We start from the raw sequence: 17,954 nt of genomic DNA on the forward strand, positions 1-17,954 counted from the left end.
GCTACCTGGAGCCGGAGCCGTTTTTCAACGTGGTGGGCGGAGCCAATATTTTTGGCTCTGGCGGCTCCCTCCCGCACGCCCAGGCAAGCGGATATGAAACTGCCCACCAAGTTGGTCATTATTACGCTCAAAATGCCACCGCAACAGAACGTCGCCCCTTCTGTTCCGCGCCGCACGCACCCGTTTCTTTCCTCGCCTCGCGTCACCTCAGCAGCGACGGCGGCGCCATGACCCAAGGTCGGCGCCCAACGGTGGCACGCAGGGAAGGTCCTCCGGGCAAGGAAACCAGTGGATCGAGCCTTGCTGACCTCGATCTGGGGGTTGGGGGCGGCGGAGGCACCGCATCTAGGCCGGATGGGGCCCTTCCAGGACCGACGGCGGCCGGCCAACGGTGAGCGCAGCTGGAGCGGCGCCGGGGTACCCGAGGGTCGGGCGGCGACGGGGAGCTGGTCCCCCGGCGACGGGGAGCTGGGCGGTGACGGGGAGCGGGGCGACGGGGAGCTGAGCGGTGGGAAGCTGGGTGGCGACGGGGAAAAGAGCGACGGGGAGAAAAAGTGGAGGAAAAAAAAGAAAAAAAAGGAAAGAGGAGTCCCGTTTCATTTTTTTAATTCAAATGGAATTAAATAATAAACTAATATTAAACATTCAATTCATCTATTAAAAAATATATATCCAAGGGCATATAGGACATTTGACCTCTTACATCCATTACTAAAAATACTGGAGAAGCCGTTTTGCCAAACACTTTCCAAAACGGCTCCATCTACACCAGAGAAGCCGCTCCACCACAGGAGCCAGAGCCGGAGCCATTTTAGGAGGAGCCGGAGCCCTGCCAAGAGCCCCTGTAATCCCTTTTAGTACCGGTTGGGAGCTTCACCCGATACTAAAGGTCACACATTAGTACCGGGTGGTTGGGAGTACATGTGTGACCTTTAGTATCGGGTGAAGCTCCCAACCGGTACTAAAGGAGCTTCCAACCTTATCCTTTGTCCACCGACCCACATATCTTCCTCTCTCTCTCATCCACCTCCTTATCCGCTCCCCCATCCCCCGCCGTTGCCCCCCCCCCCCCCCCCCCCCCCCCCCCCCCCCCCCGCCGTTGCCCCGCCTCCTTATCCTCTGTCCGCCGCCTCCCTCTCCCGTCCCTCTCTCTCTTGCCCTCCTGCCGCCGGCCCCTCCCCCTCCCCCTCCCTCTCATGGCCAAGAGAATCAGCTTCGGAATAAGCTTCTCAGGAAACTGATTAGGGCCATAGACCTTATTTCCCCGAGTAGTGATAACCGGAAGACCGTAGGATCTCCCGTATGCCATAACAAGCATCTGGCCAGTAACCTTGCAGGCCTCAAGGAGGACGTGAGTACCATAAACGTTGTTCATGGTAAATTCAAAGGAGTTCCCAAATGAATTATCGACATATGTGTCTGTGCTGCAAAGTGCATTATAGTATCAATATTCTCTGTGACAAGGAGGAGGTTGACAAGATCAGCGCTTGCAATATCACCCTTGACAAACTTGAAGTTGGGAAATGATGAGCAAACTGGGAGAAGGTTCTTCAGATTAGAGCAGTAGTCAAGCTTGTCAAGGACTACTATATTGTAAGCAGGGTAATTCTTTATTATGCGGATTGTGACATGGGAGGCGATAAACCCAGCAGCTCCTGTAATGAGGATGTTCTTAGGTTTGTATGACGTCGTCATATCCTCTGTTCTATTACTTCTGAAATCCTTCTGTCAAAACAAAGTGGTTAAATGGGATGAGCTCCAAAGATACATGAATTGCTTTCAAAATATGGAGAACTAGACTTGAAACATGTCAGTGCAGTCTTGTGGACTGCCGTTTCATTTGATCTACAAGTCAAGATTGAACGAGGTGGCCTATTTGTTGTATGCAGACATGAATACTTGTAGTTGTTACTGTTTTTCATTTTAGGACAGGCTATATGACATACTAGATCAGTTAAGAAATGAATAAAAGTGCACCAAAATACAGAAAAAAGAGCATCATCGAAAGTCACTCATACCAATCTAGGGGAATTGAATCCTCCAATGGTACCACAATTTCCTCTACTGCAAAGAAAGCCTCAAATGTGACAAGGGCACATGGGTATCACAAATTGAAATTAACTATTTATACAAAAAAAAAAAGCAAAGGCAAATACTACATATAAGACCATACGAGAATTCAGGGCCAGTAGATTTTACTTTTACACTAGAAAACCAGTTTCAGTGCTCACATCTCAAAAATAAAATCAGAACCTACGAATGACACATAGAATTGTTGATAATGAGCCTTATCTCATAGATCTGCTACATGACGCTCTAAAGATTGGAAGATAAATAAAAACAGTCCTACAGAAATAAGTTATAACAGTAGAGTTTGCAAACTTTTAGTGACCACATTCAAATAATAACTAGAGTTATTCAGAAACACTTGTATGGAGATTTCACTGACATCTTTGTTTTAGAATAACCAGATGCAAGTTCATTATATCCTTTTTGCGATTAATCAGTTCGTTGTATAGACAGCTAAGGATCTTACAACTTAAAACCTGTAGCATAAATCTATGAAACTAGACGCGTTTGCATAAGCATGAAGCATTATGTCCAGTTGTCCACCACACACCATCTTTTTCGGAGGGCATGTACAGTTGTACACTGTACATTCTTTCCCCAAATCCAGCACAGGAAGTCAAAATAGGAACATGCCTCGATAAAATCCAGCCAAACACATGAAAAATCAAGCCGATATGCAAAATTGGCCTCGCCGGGACTCACATCGTGACGGAGCAGCTAGCGCGACCTGGCCTGGGAGGTCTCACCGGAGCTACACAGCAGCAGGACGCCTGGTCGCCTCGGGAATGGGGATCGCTCGGGAGGTTCAAAGGTGGTGGCACGAGCTCGCCGGCGCTGCCGCGCTGGCACAGGTTCCCGCGGTGCTCAGTGACGAGGGATCGCCGGAGAGGAGAGGGTCGGAGGTCGCTAATGCCGTAGGGAGTCAGCGAGGCGGCGAGCCGTGGGAGTGGGAAGCGGGAACTGGCTGGGGGATGGGAGCTGAGGCGAGCTGAAGCGGGACGAAAACCCAAAACATGGAGGCAGGAGAGACGTGGTTCACCCCTGGCCACGCATTGTTGGGCAATCAAGCTTGCATGATTATCTATGACGTCCCATAAAAATCATTCCTCAAATTGATATCTTACGACGGGTGCTCCTCCGATGCGTATATACAGTACGAACTACTCATCGAGGGGATGTTTGATACGCTAAACTTTACCACACCGTGTCACATCGGATGTTTGGATGCTAATTAAAAGGATTAAATATAAACTAAAGATGCTAACTAAAAGGATTAAATATAAACTAATTTTAAAACTAATTGCAGAACATCTAAGCTAATTCGCGAGACGAATCTACTAACGCTAATTAATCTATCATTAGCATCACATTGTCAAATCATGGACTAATTAGGTTTAATAGATTCGTCTCGCGAATTAGACTCCATATGTGCAATTAGTTTTGTAATTAGCCTATATTTAATACTCCTAATTAGTATCGAACATCTGATGTAATAGGTGCTAAACTTTAGCACGTGAGAGTCAAACACTCCTTTCATACGGAGTGGCCACGTTTTGGACCGTCCTTGGAAATCGGAGATGCTGCAGTGTTGTTTCGGGATTTCCTAGTCCGCCCCTAAAAAATCAGGTGCTATTATTAATGTACAGTGAATGTTGTTGGATTCTTACCTGCACTGTACTCCAGAGGCTCCCTTCTCTTCTGAAAATATATACATGGATGTTCACCAGAAAAGTGGCAACATAATCTTGTTCTATGCTGCTAGGTGGGAGAATAATTTGAAGAGGAGCAAACGGGAAGTGATGCTTTCAGTGTACCAGCGACAAATATTAAAATCTACGGCTTCTTCCTTGGTTTAAAAGAAAAAAAATCTGCAGCTAAAGACTTATAAGTACTACCTGTTACATTGATAGGAACCAGCAGATTAAAGAGTGTAGAATCACTGCTGGCAGATCAAAAGTGGTATACACACATGCTGAACATTTCAACTCCTCAACGAGTAAGGGGGTGTTTGGATACGAGGTGCTAAACTTTAACAGTGTCACATCAGATGTTCGGATGCTAATTAGGAGAACTAAACATGAGCTAATTATAAAACTAATTGCAGAACCCCGTGCTAATTCACGAGACGAATCTATTAAGCCTAATTAATCTATCATTAGCAAATGGTTACTGTAGCACCACATTATCAAATCATGGACTAATTAGGCTTAATAGATTCGTCTCGCGAATTACACTCCATCTGTGCAATTAGCCTATATTTAATACTCCTAATTAGCATCCAAACATCCGATGCGACGGGTGTTAAATTTTAACACCAATTGCCAAACAGCCCCTAAATGTATATGGTCTCTACAACAAATTCGGAAAAACACCATGTTGCCAAATATATATCAGCCATGGATCAACATATAATGGAGATACACTGCTAAGAGTAAATGTTGTAACGAATTGTTCGCGATGAATGTGGATCGTACATATGTTTATAATTTTTGCTGTATTTTTTATAGTATCAGCTCTGCTGGCCTTCACTTTGCTGGCACCTTCCTGTTGGGCTCGAAGACGTGCTTGATCAACGAGTCTTTAATCGACAGCAGCTCGGGGACTCCTTCTTCAGCTTGGATGCGTCCATCTCGTTGTTGCTCCGGGGCGCGATGATGACCTTGGCCTGCTCCTCGAGGGTGAAGTTTGTCCACTTGAAGCTATGGTCAATGTACTGCTTGTACATCTCCAGGATCTCGTTGTGGCTCACGACGCCAGGGTTGGTGAAGTTATAGATGCCCCGCAGGTTCCTCTTCGCCATCTCGATTGACATTGGCAGGAGCTCGTCCAATATTGTCATGCTGTTTGGGATGTTCACCACCTTTACCATATTCATATGGAATTCCTTGCTTCTCACATATTTTTCCAAGAAGTCCACCAATCCATCCGGTCCTACCATATATCAAGAACTTGAAGGGATGCGTTTCTGGAACACTATCTGATGTTGGAGCTACCTTTGTCTGAATGTTATTAAACTGAGAAAGCATTCATTTAACCTCCTTAGAGCCCTCATATTCTCCAGGCAGCATCATTGCCCTCGGATGAGGCAACAATGCCCCAGAAACATCACCCCAATAGTCAGAATTGGCCACATACCATTCCATCGTCTTCCTCAGGCCCTCCTCCCAGTGAGTACGCTCAGACCATCCAAGGCTCTTGAGCTTCTCATTGTCTAGGAAGTACCTCTGATCATTGAAAGGCCTGTTGTCAACAAACTTGATAGCTTTGTCGGCTTCCAGATTGAAAAGCTTGCATATATCTTTTGCCACATTCATGACCGTCCTCTCTTTCTTTGTCCCAATGTTATAAACGTGTCCAACTTCTCCACGATGAAGAATGACCTCAAATGCCTCGGCAACATCCTCACAATAGAGGTAGCTCCGGACATTGGATCCATCGCCATGGATTGGAAGGGGTTCCCCTCTCATGGCCAAGAGAATGAACTTTGGAATGAGCTTCTCAGGGAACTGATTAGGTCCATAGACATTGTTTCCCCGAGTAGTGATGACTGGAAGACCATAGGATCTCCCATAGGCCATAACAAGCATCTCCGCTCCAGCTTTGGTGGCTGCATAGGGGTTTGTCGGGAGCAGCTGTGACGCCTCATGGTTGCCAACAACTGCATCCTCATCTGTCTCTCCATAGACCTCATCAGTGCTGACATGGATGAACCTCTTTATCTGGCCGGTGATCCGCCGGCAGGCCTCAAGAAGGACATGTGTACCATAAATGTTGTTCTTGGTGAACTCGAATGAGTTCCCGAATGAATTGTCAACATGTGTCTGGGCTGCAAAGTGCATCACAGTGTCAATGTTCTCTGTGACAAGGATGAAGTTGACAAGATCGGCACTTGCAATATCTCCCTTGACAAACTTGAAGTTGGGAGACGAGCTTATATGGAGCAGGTTCTTCAGATTAGAGCAGTAGTCAAGTTTGTCAAGGATGACAATCTTGTAATCAGGGTATTTCTTGACAATACGGTTTGCGACATGGGAGGCGATAAATCCAGCAGCTCCTGTAATGAGGATGTTCTTTGGTTTGTACGGCATTGCCATATCCTTGATAACGGTGCTTCCGGATGCTGCTGCCAAAGCAAGTGTCTCAACAGGATTAGACATGCTTAATATTTTTATGAAAACAATATTATACTTTATAACGTGATGATAAATTAACTGAGTGTTGCATATATAATTCGCATTTAGACAGGGGTAACAGAATGAATGGATGATAATTTTCTTGTGAAATTTTTCATCAATGATTGCCATCAGAAACTGGACAAAACAAATCAATCACGGATCACAGCATAAATGGGAAGCTGTAAAGGTTATTGGAAAAAAGAAAAAAAAACCCTTATAAGTGGTCTAAATACAAGCTCTTGCAGTTAACCTTAGTAAACCAAAGCTACCACTGCGAATGATATTAAACATTATGTGTTAATGGTGTGGAGGATGGGATGCATCTGTTCCATTATCTAAAAAGAATTGTGAATGATATTGCAACGTTCGATTTACCTTAACAAATAAACATGAAAGTAATTCACTCTGATAATAGGAAGGTCGAAAGTATATGTATGAGCGACAAAATATCTTGTATCATCCAAAAAACACATTTAAGGCTGGAACTGTGTTGAAAAAAATGTGACATCCTGTTACAACTTCTAATTCTGAAAGCACAACTTTGGAGTATATCATGAAGCATTTCCTCGAGTTATGAGAGAATGAATAGTGCTGCATTCAGGTATATACAATAGCTGATCTCTTACTGCTACACCATAATCTTCTGAAAGCAAAAAAACAGAAGCGCATTTTCCATTTTTCTTGCAAGAAAAATGGCGGGACAATTAAGATTTGGAGCAATCAAATTAAACCACAGGACGCAATTCTCTGTGTGTGTGAATTGTGAACAAACTAAACAGGCACAAGCAAATATGCATTGCGTGGGTGCTAAATTGTTGCTGATCGACACCAGGAGGAGGAAAAAGTCAGGCGACTCACCTTCCCTTGAGCGAGCGGAGAAGAGGAAGCAGACGGCTGCGGTTGATGAGAGCGAGGCGTACAAGGAGTGCTCGCTGTTATATGGATCGGACTCGGAGGAGGCGGCGGCGGTGCCTCTTAGGGAGGGAGGGCCCGGCGGGTCGTCGTCGCCGGAGGCACGGCGCGGTGGTGACCGGGGTCGGAACGCTGTGCGGCGGCGAAGACGCCAAGTGCCAAGTGTTATGTCACTTGAATGCGTTTAGACAAGAGCCCAAACCAACCCCCGTCATGAGTAGTGGGTAGCTCGTCTCGCACGATAAGCGCATGGGCTTCGACTACTGGAGGCAACCCCAACCACGAACCCTACCTACTATGGTCAGTGCCACCTGCCTGCCCAACTTCAAGTCTCTCCACAACATGGACAAAGACCCTGCCAGATTGCCACTGAAATCTTACTCAAGATTTCTTCAGACCGCGTGAGTCAGGACCATATTCTCTCTCTGGATGTTCCAAGTTTTCACAAGTTTAGAAGCAAGACAAAAGGTGCGAACAATGAGAAAATAAAAAGGATCACCAATGCAATTTTTGACAGAGACGTGGATAATTCCGCACAGATTGTTCCTAACAAGTTTTTCTTTCTTTCTTTTCTTTGTTTTTTTTTGGGGTGGGGGTGGGGGGGACCTTCCTTGTACTGGACCGTTGTAAATTACTATATATTCACTTTAGGTTGTCCTACAAACCGAAAGCGAATAGTAATTTAGGATGGAAATAATGAGCTAATATCCCACAGAAAATGGTCGTAAAACACTAACTATATCTTGTTCTGGTAACAATTAACGATCAGAAAGACATGAATTGAGCTGATCTGCTGGAGTAACGAACCCGACTTTACACAGACAGGGCCTGAGCTCAACAGAACTAAGCCCAACTTCTGACTTCGGAGACAGTAGCGCCAAAGAAAGAAAATCGCCAAGTGCTTCAGACCATCAGGGGTATTGCTTACCTATTGTATGGCAAAAGAAAACTAGCTCTCCATGCCTACATAGAGTGCTGATACATGCACCTAATTTTCCATCAGGCACTGACATGAACCTAATTTTCCATCTCTTAATAAAAGCATTCCCAGATACACATATTTTTTGACATCTAATTTATTTGGCAGATGGAGGACATGAAACTGCAAGCTTACAGGTGGGAGTCAACTTGGTACAAGGCATAACTACTTCCATCTTCTACCAGAAGCCATAGAAATCTTTGATCACATCTGCAAATGCATCAGGGGCAAGGATCTGGCCATCATCATCAGACAAACCGCCTGTAGCATGTGACACCTAAAACCTAAATGCAGCTTCAAATTGAGTGGTCTTTTACTCGCCTTGACATTCTTTTAGGCCAACCTCTTCTATTGTGAAATCAGGCATGTACATGCTTCTTTCATAATCTGCCCACATCCTCTGTGCAATACCATCCCTCAATGCATTGCCCATGTTGCATTCATTGTTGAAAGCTGCAACATCGTAGCCATACGTATCATCACCACTAGGAAGAGTCACAGGTTTACGGGACGCAAATGGGATTGTTTGGTCACTCAACAATTCTTCATCACCTCCTTGTCTCTGAATTATGTTATGCAGAACTACTGCCGCTGCTGGAATTTTCAGTTGAGTATCCTTTCGGTAAGATGTAGCAACATTTAGAATCGGAAATCGCATCTTCAGCAGGCCTACAGCACGCTTTATGTGCCCACGCAGCTGTGCATGGCGAAGATTGAAAAGCTCCCTGTAGTTTCGTGGTTGGACATTGTTCTGCTCTTGCTCTTTAGTGTGGTAAGGAACTTCTATATAAGGAGCAAGAAAAGATGGAGTGTTTGCATAACCCCCATCAACCAGATAGTACTTGCCTATTGGGACTTCAAATCCAGATTCTATAGCAGAATATAAGACTGCTGCATCAGATGCAGACCCCTCTCGGCCACAAGAAACATGGACGAAATTCAAATCAAAATCACAAGCAAGCATCACGTTCTGAGAGACGGATTCTTGTCTATTTCGATATGGAGCTGCTTCACTATCTGATAGTGTCATAGGGACATGAATTCCATCAATTGCTCCAATACAATTCTGCAAGGGAAAATAAATCCTGAAGGTAACAGAAAAGGGTAGAAAATCCTAAAGTGTATGGCCACAAGTTATACTGACCTCAAAGTAAGGGCCATAACATGGATCAGATGATATTTTCCAGTGGGTTTGAGTTGAAGGTGGCTTGACGAATTCACCAGTCATTGCTGTGACTGCATCAAAGCATGCCTTGATATGTCTGTGGATAGTTTCCGTACTGTGCTTGAATCTGTTACTTAGTATTTGAAAGCTAGCATTTCGAGATAACATGTAAATAAATATGCCAATTTTCCCTTCTACAGAAAGACCTTTCGTATTTCTCAAAAGATTGTTTGACCTAAGATAGCGTGAAAGTTCTAGGAGAATATGAGGCTCAACTCGAAGTTTACCATAGCCTTGGCCTCGGTCATCTTCAAGCACTTTGCAAATCCATTTTGCATCACCAAACACTGGTGCTTGACCTGTAGTTTTAATTCCAGTAGCATCACTAAGCTTTGATGGTTGGCGTGGAGTTCCAGTTTCAGTTTCAGTAGTTGCTAGATATAAAGCTGGCAAGATGAAAAGCATCAGATCATCATCATCATCTTCTTCTTCTTCTTCCTCAAACTCACTGGAGTCCTCAGGATCCATTTTCTCAAAATATACTAGCACTGAAGAAGACCAGATTTAAGGTGAACAAATGAAGTGTTGGAAACAAAATCAGGCTGAGGTTGAAGATAAGCACGGTAGTACTAGAATGAAATAAGCGATTTACATGATTGCTAAAATAATCAATTCCACATTGATAAAATACCACTCTTACAAGTAATTTTCACAACAAAGAACTGAAACCGTGTAACATGGTTTGCACAAACTTAACATTTTGCAAGGCATGTGAACATAGGGCATACGGCAAGGAACACGGAGGAAACGGGGCAATGTTTTCTGCTGTCTTGGCACCTTAGCCTGCCATAAGGGCACATTTCAGGTACATTGACAAAATGTGGAATGCCCGTAAAAAAGGTTAAATTGTCAATAGAGTTCATATTAATTACTAATTTCTTCAGCACAGGAACACAAAGCATTAGGAACAACAATCCACCATGTAACAGACAATGCAGCGGAGTGGATGAGGTTATAATTAGTACTAGCAAACTATCAATAGCCCAAGTAACAGTGGATAAACGGCGCAAGGAGGCGAATCAAGCACTAGTTCCGGCATCCTCGATGGGAAGGAGGAGGGAAGGTCTGGTCTGGACGGGATCGAGGAGGCGCTGGGGGCTACCTGAGATGTCGGCCGATCGAAGCCGCTTTCGACGGAAGGGAAGAGGCGACGGAGAGGGGACCGCCCAATTCTCCGCCGGAAGGATAGGGACGGCGACGGAGCGATGAGGAAGGCGAGAAAACCCACTACGGCGTCGGCGACGGCGACGGCGACGGCGACGAGGGCACGAGGCGCTGGCGAGCAAACTGAACCCTTGCGCCGCAGCCCGCAGCAAGAAAAAAGGCACTAGTGTTACCAGGCCGGGTGATGACGCGACATAAAGCCCAATAGGAGGATCACGGGCTTGCAGCCCACGTTTGTACACGGGCCCGGCCCATCTTCGTCAGGAAGTCAACGGCGCTTCACTTCACTGCAGAAGCCCCGACAAGTCAAACTCGCCGGGCGCCTTCCCTCCGATGCGATCCCCACCCAATCTCTCTCGGATTCGGATCTCCCCTCGTCCGATCTCCATCATCGCCGACTAATGACACGGGAAATGCACGCCATCCTCGCCGGGATCCCGCAGTCGCTGCGCCCCGCGGTGCTGATCGCCTCGACGTGCGCGCTGCTGCTCCTCGCCACCGCGCTGCTCCTCCCCCGCGCCCCTCCCACCCCGCCGCTGACCACCTTCCCCGCGGACGCCGCCGCAGTCCGCCTCGACGCGCGCGTCACCCGGCGGAGCGGCAACGAGGTGCTGTGGCAGCTGCCGCCGCCGTCGACCCCGCTGCGGGCCGCGCTGTTCGCGGCGCCAGGGTGCACCATCCGCGCCACCGACTTCTTCGACGCCTCCCCGGGCTGCCCGCGCTGCGCGGGGCTCCCCGAGGAGCGCCGCTTCACCCGCGCCGCGCTCGGCCGCGGGTACGCGGTCCTCGCGGTCTCCAGCCGCGCCGAGTGCTGGTCCCTCGACGAGGGGAAGGGCAGCGAGCTCGCCGCGGTCGAGTCCATCATCAGGTGGTGGACCACGGAGGAGTTCCCCCAGCTCGCGGGCCTCCCGCTCGTCGGCATCGGCGCGTCCTCCGGCGGGTACTTCCTCTCCGCGCTCGCCGCGAGGGTTAAGTTCAGCAGCGTTGCCGTCATGATCATCGAGGGCGTGTACGGGACCATGGGCGACATCCCGGCTGGGTACCCGCCGGCGCTGTTCGTGCACATGCCCAAGGACGCCGAAAGGGCGGGTCTGGTGGCGGACAATATGGGCAAGCTCAAGGCGAAGCGCGTCGACGTGCGGGAGATCCGGTGCGGCGACTTCGCCGTGAGCGCGGAGTTCCTGGCGGAGAGGGTGCCGGGGCTCACCCGCGCCGTCGCAGACGCGCTGGTGGACGTGCTGCGCCGGAAGGGGTTCGTGGATGAGAAGGGGTTTCTGAAGAAGGACGGGAGGAGCACGCCGTGGAAGAAGGCGGCGGAGGAGGCCAAGGTCTTGCCGGAGGGGTTCCATCTGGAGAGGCATGTCACCGAGGAACTGAATGTTGCCTATGCGTACCATGAGTTCACCAGCCTCAAGAATACTGAGATCTTCGAATGGTTCGAGTCCCATATGAATCATTAGGACTGAAGCCTGAAGGCTTGCGGACGGTGAACTGCGTCATTGGGCAACTCAATGTCATGGAATTTTGCTGATTGTTAGAAAATGAACGACCTTTAACCATTATCCACAATAGCTGGAAAGTGAGCAAAAACTTGTGTAAGACTTCTGCTCACAGCTTATAGCTTACAATGTCCGCTTGTAGTTTCTGGTATGATTGTATTTCTCTTTGCCACTGATGTTCCTTCTTGGTGTAAATTATAGAAAGCAAAAAAAAAAAAAAGCCTTGATTCTGGATATACAATAATAGCTGGTAGAGGCTGAGAACAAAGCTGAGGCATATTTACATCTGTGCAAAAGAAAAGTTATTTAAAGTGACCATAATACTGCTGGCTTCTTAATATTACTGCGACTGCTATCTTAAGCAACAATATTAACAGGTTCAGTGCTGATTCAGGCACTGATTATTTTACCAAGGAATTAGTTGTATAGAAAATAGCAGTATCACTTGATTTGGGTATGTTCATAGTTTGTTAATTTTATGGTATCATTCCATTAAACTGGTGTGCGCCATCTATTATTAGGACTCAGAGCTTATTACTCCAATTTTGACCTGGGTGAAGTTATAAACAACTATGAGTAAATTGACACTTCAGCCTTGATCTCACATTGATAGCCTGATAGGTCAAACTCATCATATTCATAGTTCATAGATTAAATTGGTACACATCCTTTCTTTTGAAATGCAAAATATTCATCCCTTGTTTATCCCAAGGTTTTCTCTGTGCACTATTTGGATGATTTTCGAAGAATACAGTTAGTTCATTTACCAGATCTGCTATAGGAAATATGTAGTTAGTTCTAGCCCTTTTTTTTCCTGGTTAAAGAGATATTTTAATGTCTTCTCTGTGGAGTTTAAAATAGTGAAAATTGTAGCTATTCTTTGTCGGTGTATAGACAATTAAAACAGTCAGCAGTCATGAACATCTAATATTGAAAACTGGAGTAGGTCTATTTATTCTTCTGTTCGAAGTTCAAACTGAGCATAGGAAAAAGTTGCAATTCATGCTCAGCAACAGGAAAGGGTTTACAACATCCAACATATCTTAGACAGTGGTATTACATGAAAAAACCAAAAATTATTCATCCTTCCATAGTTGATGGATTAAATTTGTATACATCTTTTGTTTAATCGTGAAATATTCATCCCTTCTTTATCTCAATGTTTGGCCTTTGGAGTATTTGGATGATTTTTCAAAGAATACAGTTAGTTCATCACCAGATCCACTAGAGAAAACATGTAATTAGTTCTAACCCTTAGTTTTTTTTCTGGTTGAAGAGATATTTAATGCCATATGGAGTTTAAGATAGTGAAAAATTGCAGCTATTGTTTGTCAGTGTATAGACGATAGAAGTATAAAACTGTCAGCAGCCATGAACATCTTGAAACTGGACTATGACTATCCTTCTGTTAAAAGTTCAAACTGAACATAGGAAGAAGTAGCATTCAAGCTCAGAAACAGGAAAGGGTTACAACATCCAAAATACCTTAGACAGTGGTATTATATAAAAAAACAAATACATCAATATACATAATATTTGGTAGTGATATTACATGTCAAACCAATAAATTACAAGAAATTCATCAACATATCTTAGAGGTGATATTACACAACAAGCCATTAAAAAAATCAGGAAAATCATGGAGAAGAAATGATGTGGAACATCATTTGAGAAAAACAATTTAGGCAGGAAACATCTGTGTCTAGTAGTGGTATTCATTTGCCTTCTTGAAGATCCCAGCCTGGGCAGAAGCAGCACCATCAGAGGTCACGGCCACAATGATGCAATCCTTCACCTGCTGGGTGGTAAAAGGAAACTTCTTGTTCACGATGGAGTTGAGGTATGCAGCTGCTCCCTCACGTATCAGGGCGCTGACACCATCAGTTCTGGTGTTTGAGAGTGCATCATGCAGATTCTCAAGCTTCTTGCCGACAATTAAACTGCAGGCAGTACCAAAAGTCTTGCCAATGTTGCCAAGGGATCCAACAACTGCAACGATCATGTCTGGGTGGCTCTTCCAGTAGCTGTAATTTTCATGCCAAAACGATCATGTTAAATTTTTTTGCACGTTAATGTTTAGTACTTATGATGCATGCTCATATGGGCTCTTACTCGCAGGATCCAGTGAATCCGTGCTTGGGGATTTCTGGGATCCCGTAGGAAGGTGTACTTGGGGTGCTTGGTGTAGAGCCGTAAGATGGTGTCGGCGTTGTGCTGTAATCCGGCGTCGGCGTTGGCTTGTACCCGCCTCCTGTCCCGTACGTTGGAGTTGGGGAGCTACCATCTGGTAAGATACATAGTTCAACTGTTATTTGAGGAGCATGCATGAAGTTGCCACTTGCTTTGCTTTGCATAATTCTGATGATCAGAAAGCATGCAGTTTATGTTGAGCAAAACCATCATTTTTGTGCTTGCATTATTTAGCAAGATGCTATATGCGGTGTTCTTTAAAATATTAACATGCATGATTCTGTAGTATAATACTACATTTCACAATTTTGCAAATTCTGTTCTATTACTATGAAGAAAGCTGATAAAATAGATATATGTTACACAAAAGGAATAGGGTCAGAGAAAATACAGCTGGGAGCAGAAGAGTAGGTCTTCTGCTCAGACAATTCTCCCAAGCTCCTGCAAGAACTCAGGGTGACGAGCCCCACCAGGACAGCACTGACAAGAAGAACCTTGCTGGCCATCTTGCTCTCAACGTCTACAGACAAGACTGAATATGTGGCCTAAGAATTGGTTGAGAACCTAGAGATGCTTGAGTTGATGAACTGAGTTCCCTTCAGGCACATATATATACATTCGAGCAGTGCTCCACAGTTCCATTGAAGCTATTGCGTGCAAAGATGTGTACATGTTCATCACACTGTTAGTAGTTGGCCAACATTTAATGATCTTGGTTTGTCCAGCTTGTCACGGCAGTGATCTGCTTGCTCTCAACTAGCATAATGAAGGTACTGAGTATTTTAGCCCAAATTCTTTTCTACAAATATTGTGCAAAAAAAAAGGAAAAGGGCACTAAGGCTGTGAACTGTGATAGCTTAGAGCTTCGTGGATTTTGGGCAGGCATCTTTTGACAGAAAATGAGGATCTTTTCTATTCCCAGACTGCAGATTTAATCGGAATCGGTGCCTCCCACCTACTCAGTGTACCTAACTATACCTCGAGCTGGATTCGGCGATCTGATCCCTGAATTGAAATACTGAATCTATCGAACTTATTAATGGAAACATGGGTTTGGCTGGTCCAGCGAAACACTGAGGGTCGAGGGATCTAACTCTAGTTTGTTCTGAATAACTATGGAGCGGCTGAAGGTATTTTGTGATCCAACTGAAAGGCACAGGATTTGGCCAGATTTCATCACAAGTCTCATATCTTTACAGGAAAATCTGGTAACTTCTTTAAAACTGATTTCACTGCATCTTTTACTGCTGCATATTCAAAAGTGTGCTTATACTCTGTCAGAATACTGGTGCATAGTCTGATAGTCCTCTGCGTTTCTGTGTATTATTCTGATTGCATCTGCCGAGGTTTTAGTGCGTATACTGTAGTCGCAGTGGGCTGCTGCCCGCATTCATCCATCATATCTCACCTGTATGGTACCATGTTTTTAGCCCCTGAATGTAATGCCGTCTGTCTTTTACAAGGGCCTCCTCTGTTTTGTACAACATCGTCGCACATGCTATCGTATTGCTGGTTCACATCATGGCAGCATTTTACTAATATACATCATACATGAGTCATTCATGTGCAGTTTCCTTCGGAATTACTACGACATGGACTGACCGTACTGACCTCATGTGCAAAGTTCAGAAATGACCATCAGTACATGGGTTCAATTTGCAAGGTCCTTTTCTTATAGAAGACAACTACAGAAACATGTGTCTAGGTGCATAATAATATCTATAAACTAAAAATTTAAAATGACCTACAATTTGGAACGGAACGAGTACCAAACCAAATTTACTGTGCTCTCACCTTTAACACCAGGCTGCCTTCCAATCAAGGAGGAAGCACAAGGACGCGAGAGGCCAGCAGCTGGTCTTGCTCAAGAGGAGATTGGCCCCGGGGAGATCGGGCTGCCATGTGATCTCTTGTGGATCTGCCGGAGCTTTACAGAGAGTTCGGGGGCCCGGACAGACGGAAGCTAGCGGCTGCTGCTCTGTGGCCGCCATTTTTGAACACGCAGTTCCATTGATGAGTGGTGATGCGAGGGGTCCTTCAAGAAAGCACATGTACGAAAAACATCTCTCCTGCGTTCATTTCTCATTGGCCGAATATACTAACAGTACTTGCATTTACTGTTCTTGCGGTGCAATTAATTTTACTTGCTCAAATTTGTTTGCGTGCGTGGGTGGTGGTGCAGCTCTGTTTCAGCTGAAATTCATGTTGGCATGCTGCGGGTGACTAGAGGAGGGTGGGAGTTTGTCGGTGGAAGGAGTCTGCTGCTATTATGACTTTATGAGCCCATTTTGGTAGCTGACTAGCTGAGCATTTAAACGGGGCATGTAGTGCAAGTCGTCGTAGAACGAACTCCGATATGGGCATTTGGATTCGGTGCACATGAGAGAGATTCAGGGCAGGATTTGAATTTGGTGCACAATACTGGGATTTGAATTCTAAGGACCTACCTAGTACAAATCTCTGAACTAAAATTTTAAAGTTTTGAGAAATTTTAGAAAGTGTCAAGCAAGATATACCATGTAAAAGGTAGGAACTAGTAGGAACTGAGTTCTCTGATTTTATAAAATATATGTGCCCGAAGGGAACTCAATTCATAAACTCAAGCATCTCTCTAGTAGATTGAATGGAGTATGAAATATAATTTCTTCATTTCTATGGCCTGCTCTGGCTAAAACTCTTTAGGACAGGATGAGGATCCCAACCTTGGTCGGTATATTGTTTTTTTCTGCATCATTTTCTTTTGACGAATCTAGTATAGTTCATCAAATTGTTCAAATCGTCGTCAATGTAAGGAAAATGACTCTAGGTCATAATGATTTTGGTGATTAATGACAACATAGTTATTAGGACTAATGTGTTTGCATGATGTATCTTTGTAGTTGTTTTATAGGTTCCAAGGATGAATTACAAAACCATAGAAAAAAAGAAAGACTTAGAAGAATTCTACGGCATCCAAATGATAGTTAAAAATCAAGAGATAGTCTTATTCTAAGGCTTACAAATGATGGTAATGAAGCTGGGAGAAAGACACGCGAAGATTTGAAGCGAATCCTACTGAAAATATGCACCGACACATTCCACCGACTCATACTCTGGTAATAGTAACCATCACCGATTCAGTCGATGACCACATACAAGGCTAAGGTAGGCGCGTGCACTGTTACCATCGATACATACTCTGGTAACAGTAACCATCACCAAAATCAGTCGATGATCGTCAGCTCAGCTCAGCATCGGCTCTAGAAGGTTTGGAGTATAATTTGGGCCTCACCGATTCATACAATGGCTATAGTAACCATGGCAACGAATGAGTCGATGATACGCAGAAAGTTACGACGGCTAGGTCTTGGAGTTGGAGTTATATATACCCCAATTGCCCATCCATTTGAGGTAAGTTAGAGCTTGGAGAAGCTATAGGCTTGGTTCTCACATACACACAAGTGCTCTATCCACCAAAGTGCTAAAGAGAATATTAAGGCAATTAGCATAAAGCTTAGGTCTTGGTTAGTGCTAGTTTAGGCCTATTAGCACATTGCTTTAGGGTTTAGCCTAGAGTTAGCTCCTTTTGTATCGGTGCTTGCACGCACCAAGAGTTGTAAATCCGAGACTTGTAACACTGGTAGAAAAATGACTTTCCATCCTCAACAAAAATCTCGGTCATTTTTGGATCCGGGACTAAGGAGGCTTTAGTCCCGAGTCTAAATTTCGTGGTCTGTGGAGACCCCTTTACCAACCGGGTC

The 17,954-nt window shown here is 45.1% G+C and overlaps 4 protein-coding genes and 1 pseudogene across 5 annotated transcripts; 1 reads left to right on the top strand and 4 right to left on the bottom strand.

Moving 5' to 3' along the window:
• Positions 1-345: 345 nt before the first annotated feature.
• LOC117847392 (trifunctional UDP-glucose 4,6-dehydratase/UDP-4-keto-6-deoxy-D-glucose 3,5-epimerase/UDP-4-keto-L-rhamnose-reductase RHM2-like) lies at positions 346-3,144 on the bottom strand (annotated as a pseudogene).
• Positions 3,145-4,429: 1,285 nt separating this feature from the next.
• Positions 4,430-7,481, bottom strand: LOC117847132 (trifunctional UDP-glucose 4,6-dehydratase/UDP-4-keto-6-deoxy-D-glucose 3,5-epimerase/UDP-4-keto-L-rhamnose-reductase RHM1). The gene is made up of 2 exons (XM_034728297.2): positions 7,104-7,481; positions 4,430-6,190 (listed from the first exon to the last, which is right to left on the bottom strand). Exon 2 carries the CDS (start codon positions 6,162-6,164, stop codon positions 5,097-5,099), a length of 1,068 nt encoding a protein of 355 aa, XP_034584188.1. The 5' UTR covers positions 6,165-6,190; positions 7,104-7,481; the 3' UTR covers positions 4,430-5,096.
• A 559-nt stretch (positions 7,482-8,040) lies between these two features.
• Positions 8,041-10,669, bottom strand: LOC117847115 (uncharacterized). 2 transcript variants are annotated; one of them, XM_034728288.2, is made up of 4 exons: positions 10,464-10,669; positions 9,589-9,849; positions 9,281-9,372; positions 8,041-9,202 (listed from the first exon to the last, which is right to left on the bottom strand). In XM_034728288.2, the coding sequence occupies exons 2-4, from the start codon at positions 9,827-9,829 to the stop codon at positions 8,450-8,452; spliced, it is 1,086 nt and encodes a 361-aa protein (XP_034584179.1). In that variant the 5' UTR covers positions 9,830-9,849; positions 10,464-10,669; the 3' UTR covers positions 8,041-8,449. The 2 variants fall into 2 exon arrangements, with proteins under 2 accessions (XP_034584179.1, XP_034584171.1); XM_034728280.2 differs by having other exon boundaries at positions 9,281-9,849; positions 10,464-10,668.
• A 114-nt stretch (positions 10,670-10,783) lies between these two features.
• LOC117847143 (uncharacterized) lies at positions 10,784-12,303 on the top strand. Its single transcript, XM_034728308.2, has one exon. The coding sequence runs from the start codon at positions 10,927-10,929 to the stop codon at positions 11,983-11,985; it is 1,059 nt and encodes a 352-aa protein (XP_034584199.1). The 5' UTR covers positions 10,784-10,926; the 3' UTR covers positions 11,986-12,303.
• Positions 12,304-13,491: 1,188 nt separating this feature from the next.
• LOC117847151 (protodermal factor 1) lies at positions 13,492-14,805 on the bottom strand. Its single transcript, XM_034728319.2, has 3 exons — positions 14,606-14,805; positions 14,137-14,308; positions 13,492-14,048 (listed from the first exon to the last, which is right to left on the bottom strand). Exons 1-3 carry the CDS (start codon positions 14,718-14,720, stop codon positions 13,727-13,729), a joined length of 609 nt encoding a protein of 202 aa, XP_034584210.1. The 5' UTR covers positions 14,721-14,805; the 3' UTR covers positions 13,492-13,726.
• Positions 14,806-17,954: the final 3,149 nt, after the last annotated feature.

This window comes from Setaria viridis, chromosome 1 (assembly GCF_005286985.2).
Source record: "Setaria viridis chromosome 1, Setaria_viridis_v4.0, whole genome shotgun sequence".
Taxonomy (NCBI): domain Eukaryota; kingdom Viridiplantae; phylum Streptophyta; class Magnoliopsida; order Poales; family Poaceae; genus Setaria; species Setaria viridis.

Excerpts from the sequence above, each read along its gene's own strand:
- LOC117847132 (XM_034728297.2), bottom strand. The coding sequence starts at position 6,164 with ATGGCAATGCCGTACAAACCAAAGAACATCCTCATTACAGGAGCTGCT.
- LOC117847115 (XM_034728280.2), bottom strand. The coding sequence starts at position 9,829 with ATGGATCCTGAGGACTCCAGTGAGTTTGAGGAAGAAGAAGAAGAAGAT. Across the intron at positions 9,203-9,280 it reads GTTATGGCCCTTACTTTGAG|AATTGTATTGGAGCAATTGA; the intron begins GTCAGTATAACT and ends TTTCCCTTGCAG.
- LOC117847143 (XM_034728308.2), top strand. The coding sequence starts at position 10,927 with ATGACACGGGAAATGCACGCCATCCTCGCCGGGATCCCGCAGTCGCTG.
- LOC117847151 (XM_034728319.2), bottom strand. The coding sequence starts at position 14,720 with ATGGCCAGCAAGGTTCTTCTTGTCAGTGCTGTCCTGGTGGGGCTCGTC. Across the intron at positions 14,309-14,605 it reads CTACTCTTCTGCTCCCAGCT|ATGGTAGCTCCCCAACTCCA; the intron begins GTATTTTCTCTG and ends GTATCTTACCAG. Across the intron at positions 14,049-14,136 it reads GGATTCACTGGATCCTGCGA|CTACTGGAAGAGCCACCCAG; the intron begins GTAAGAGCCCAT and ends TGAAAATTACAG.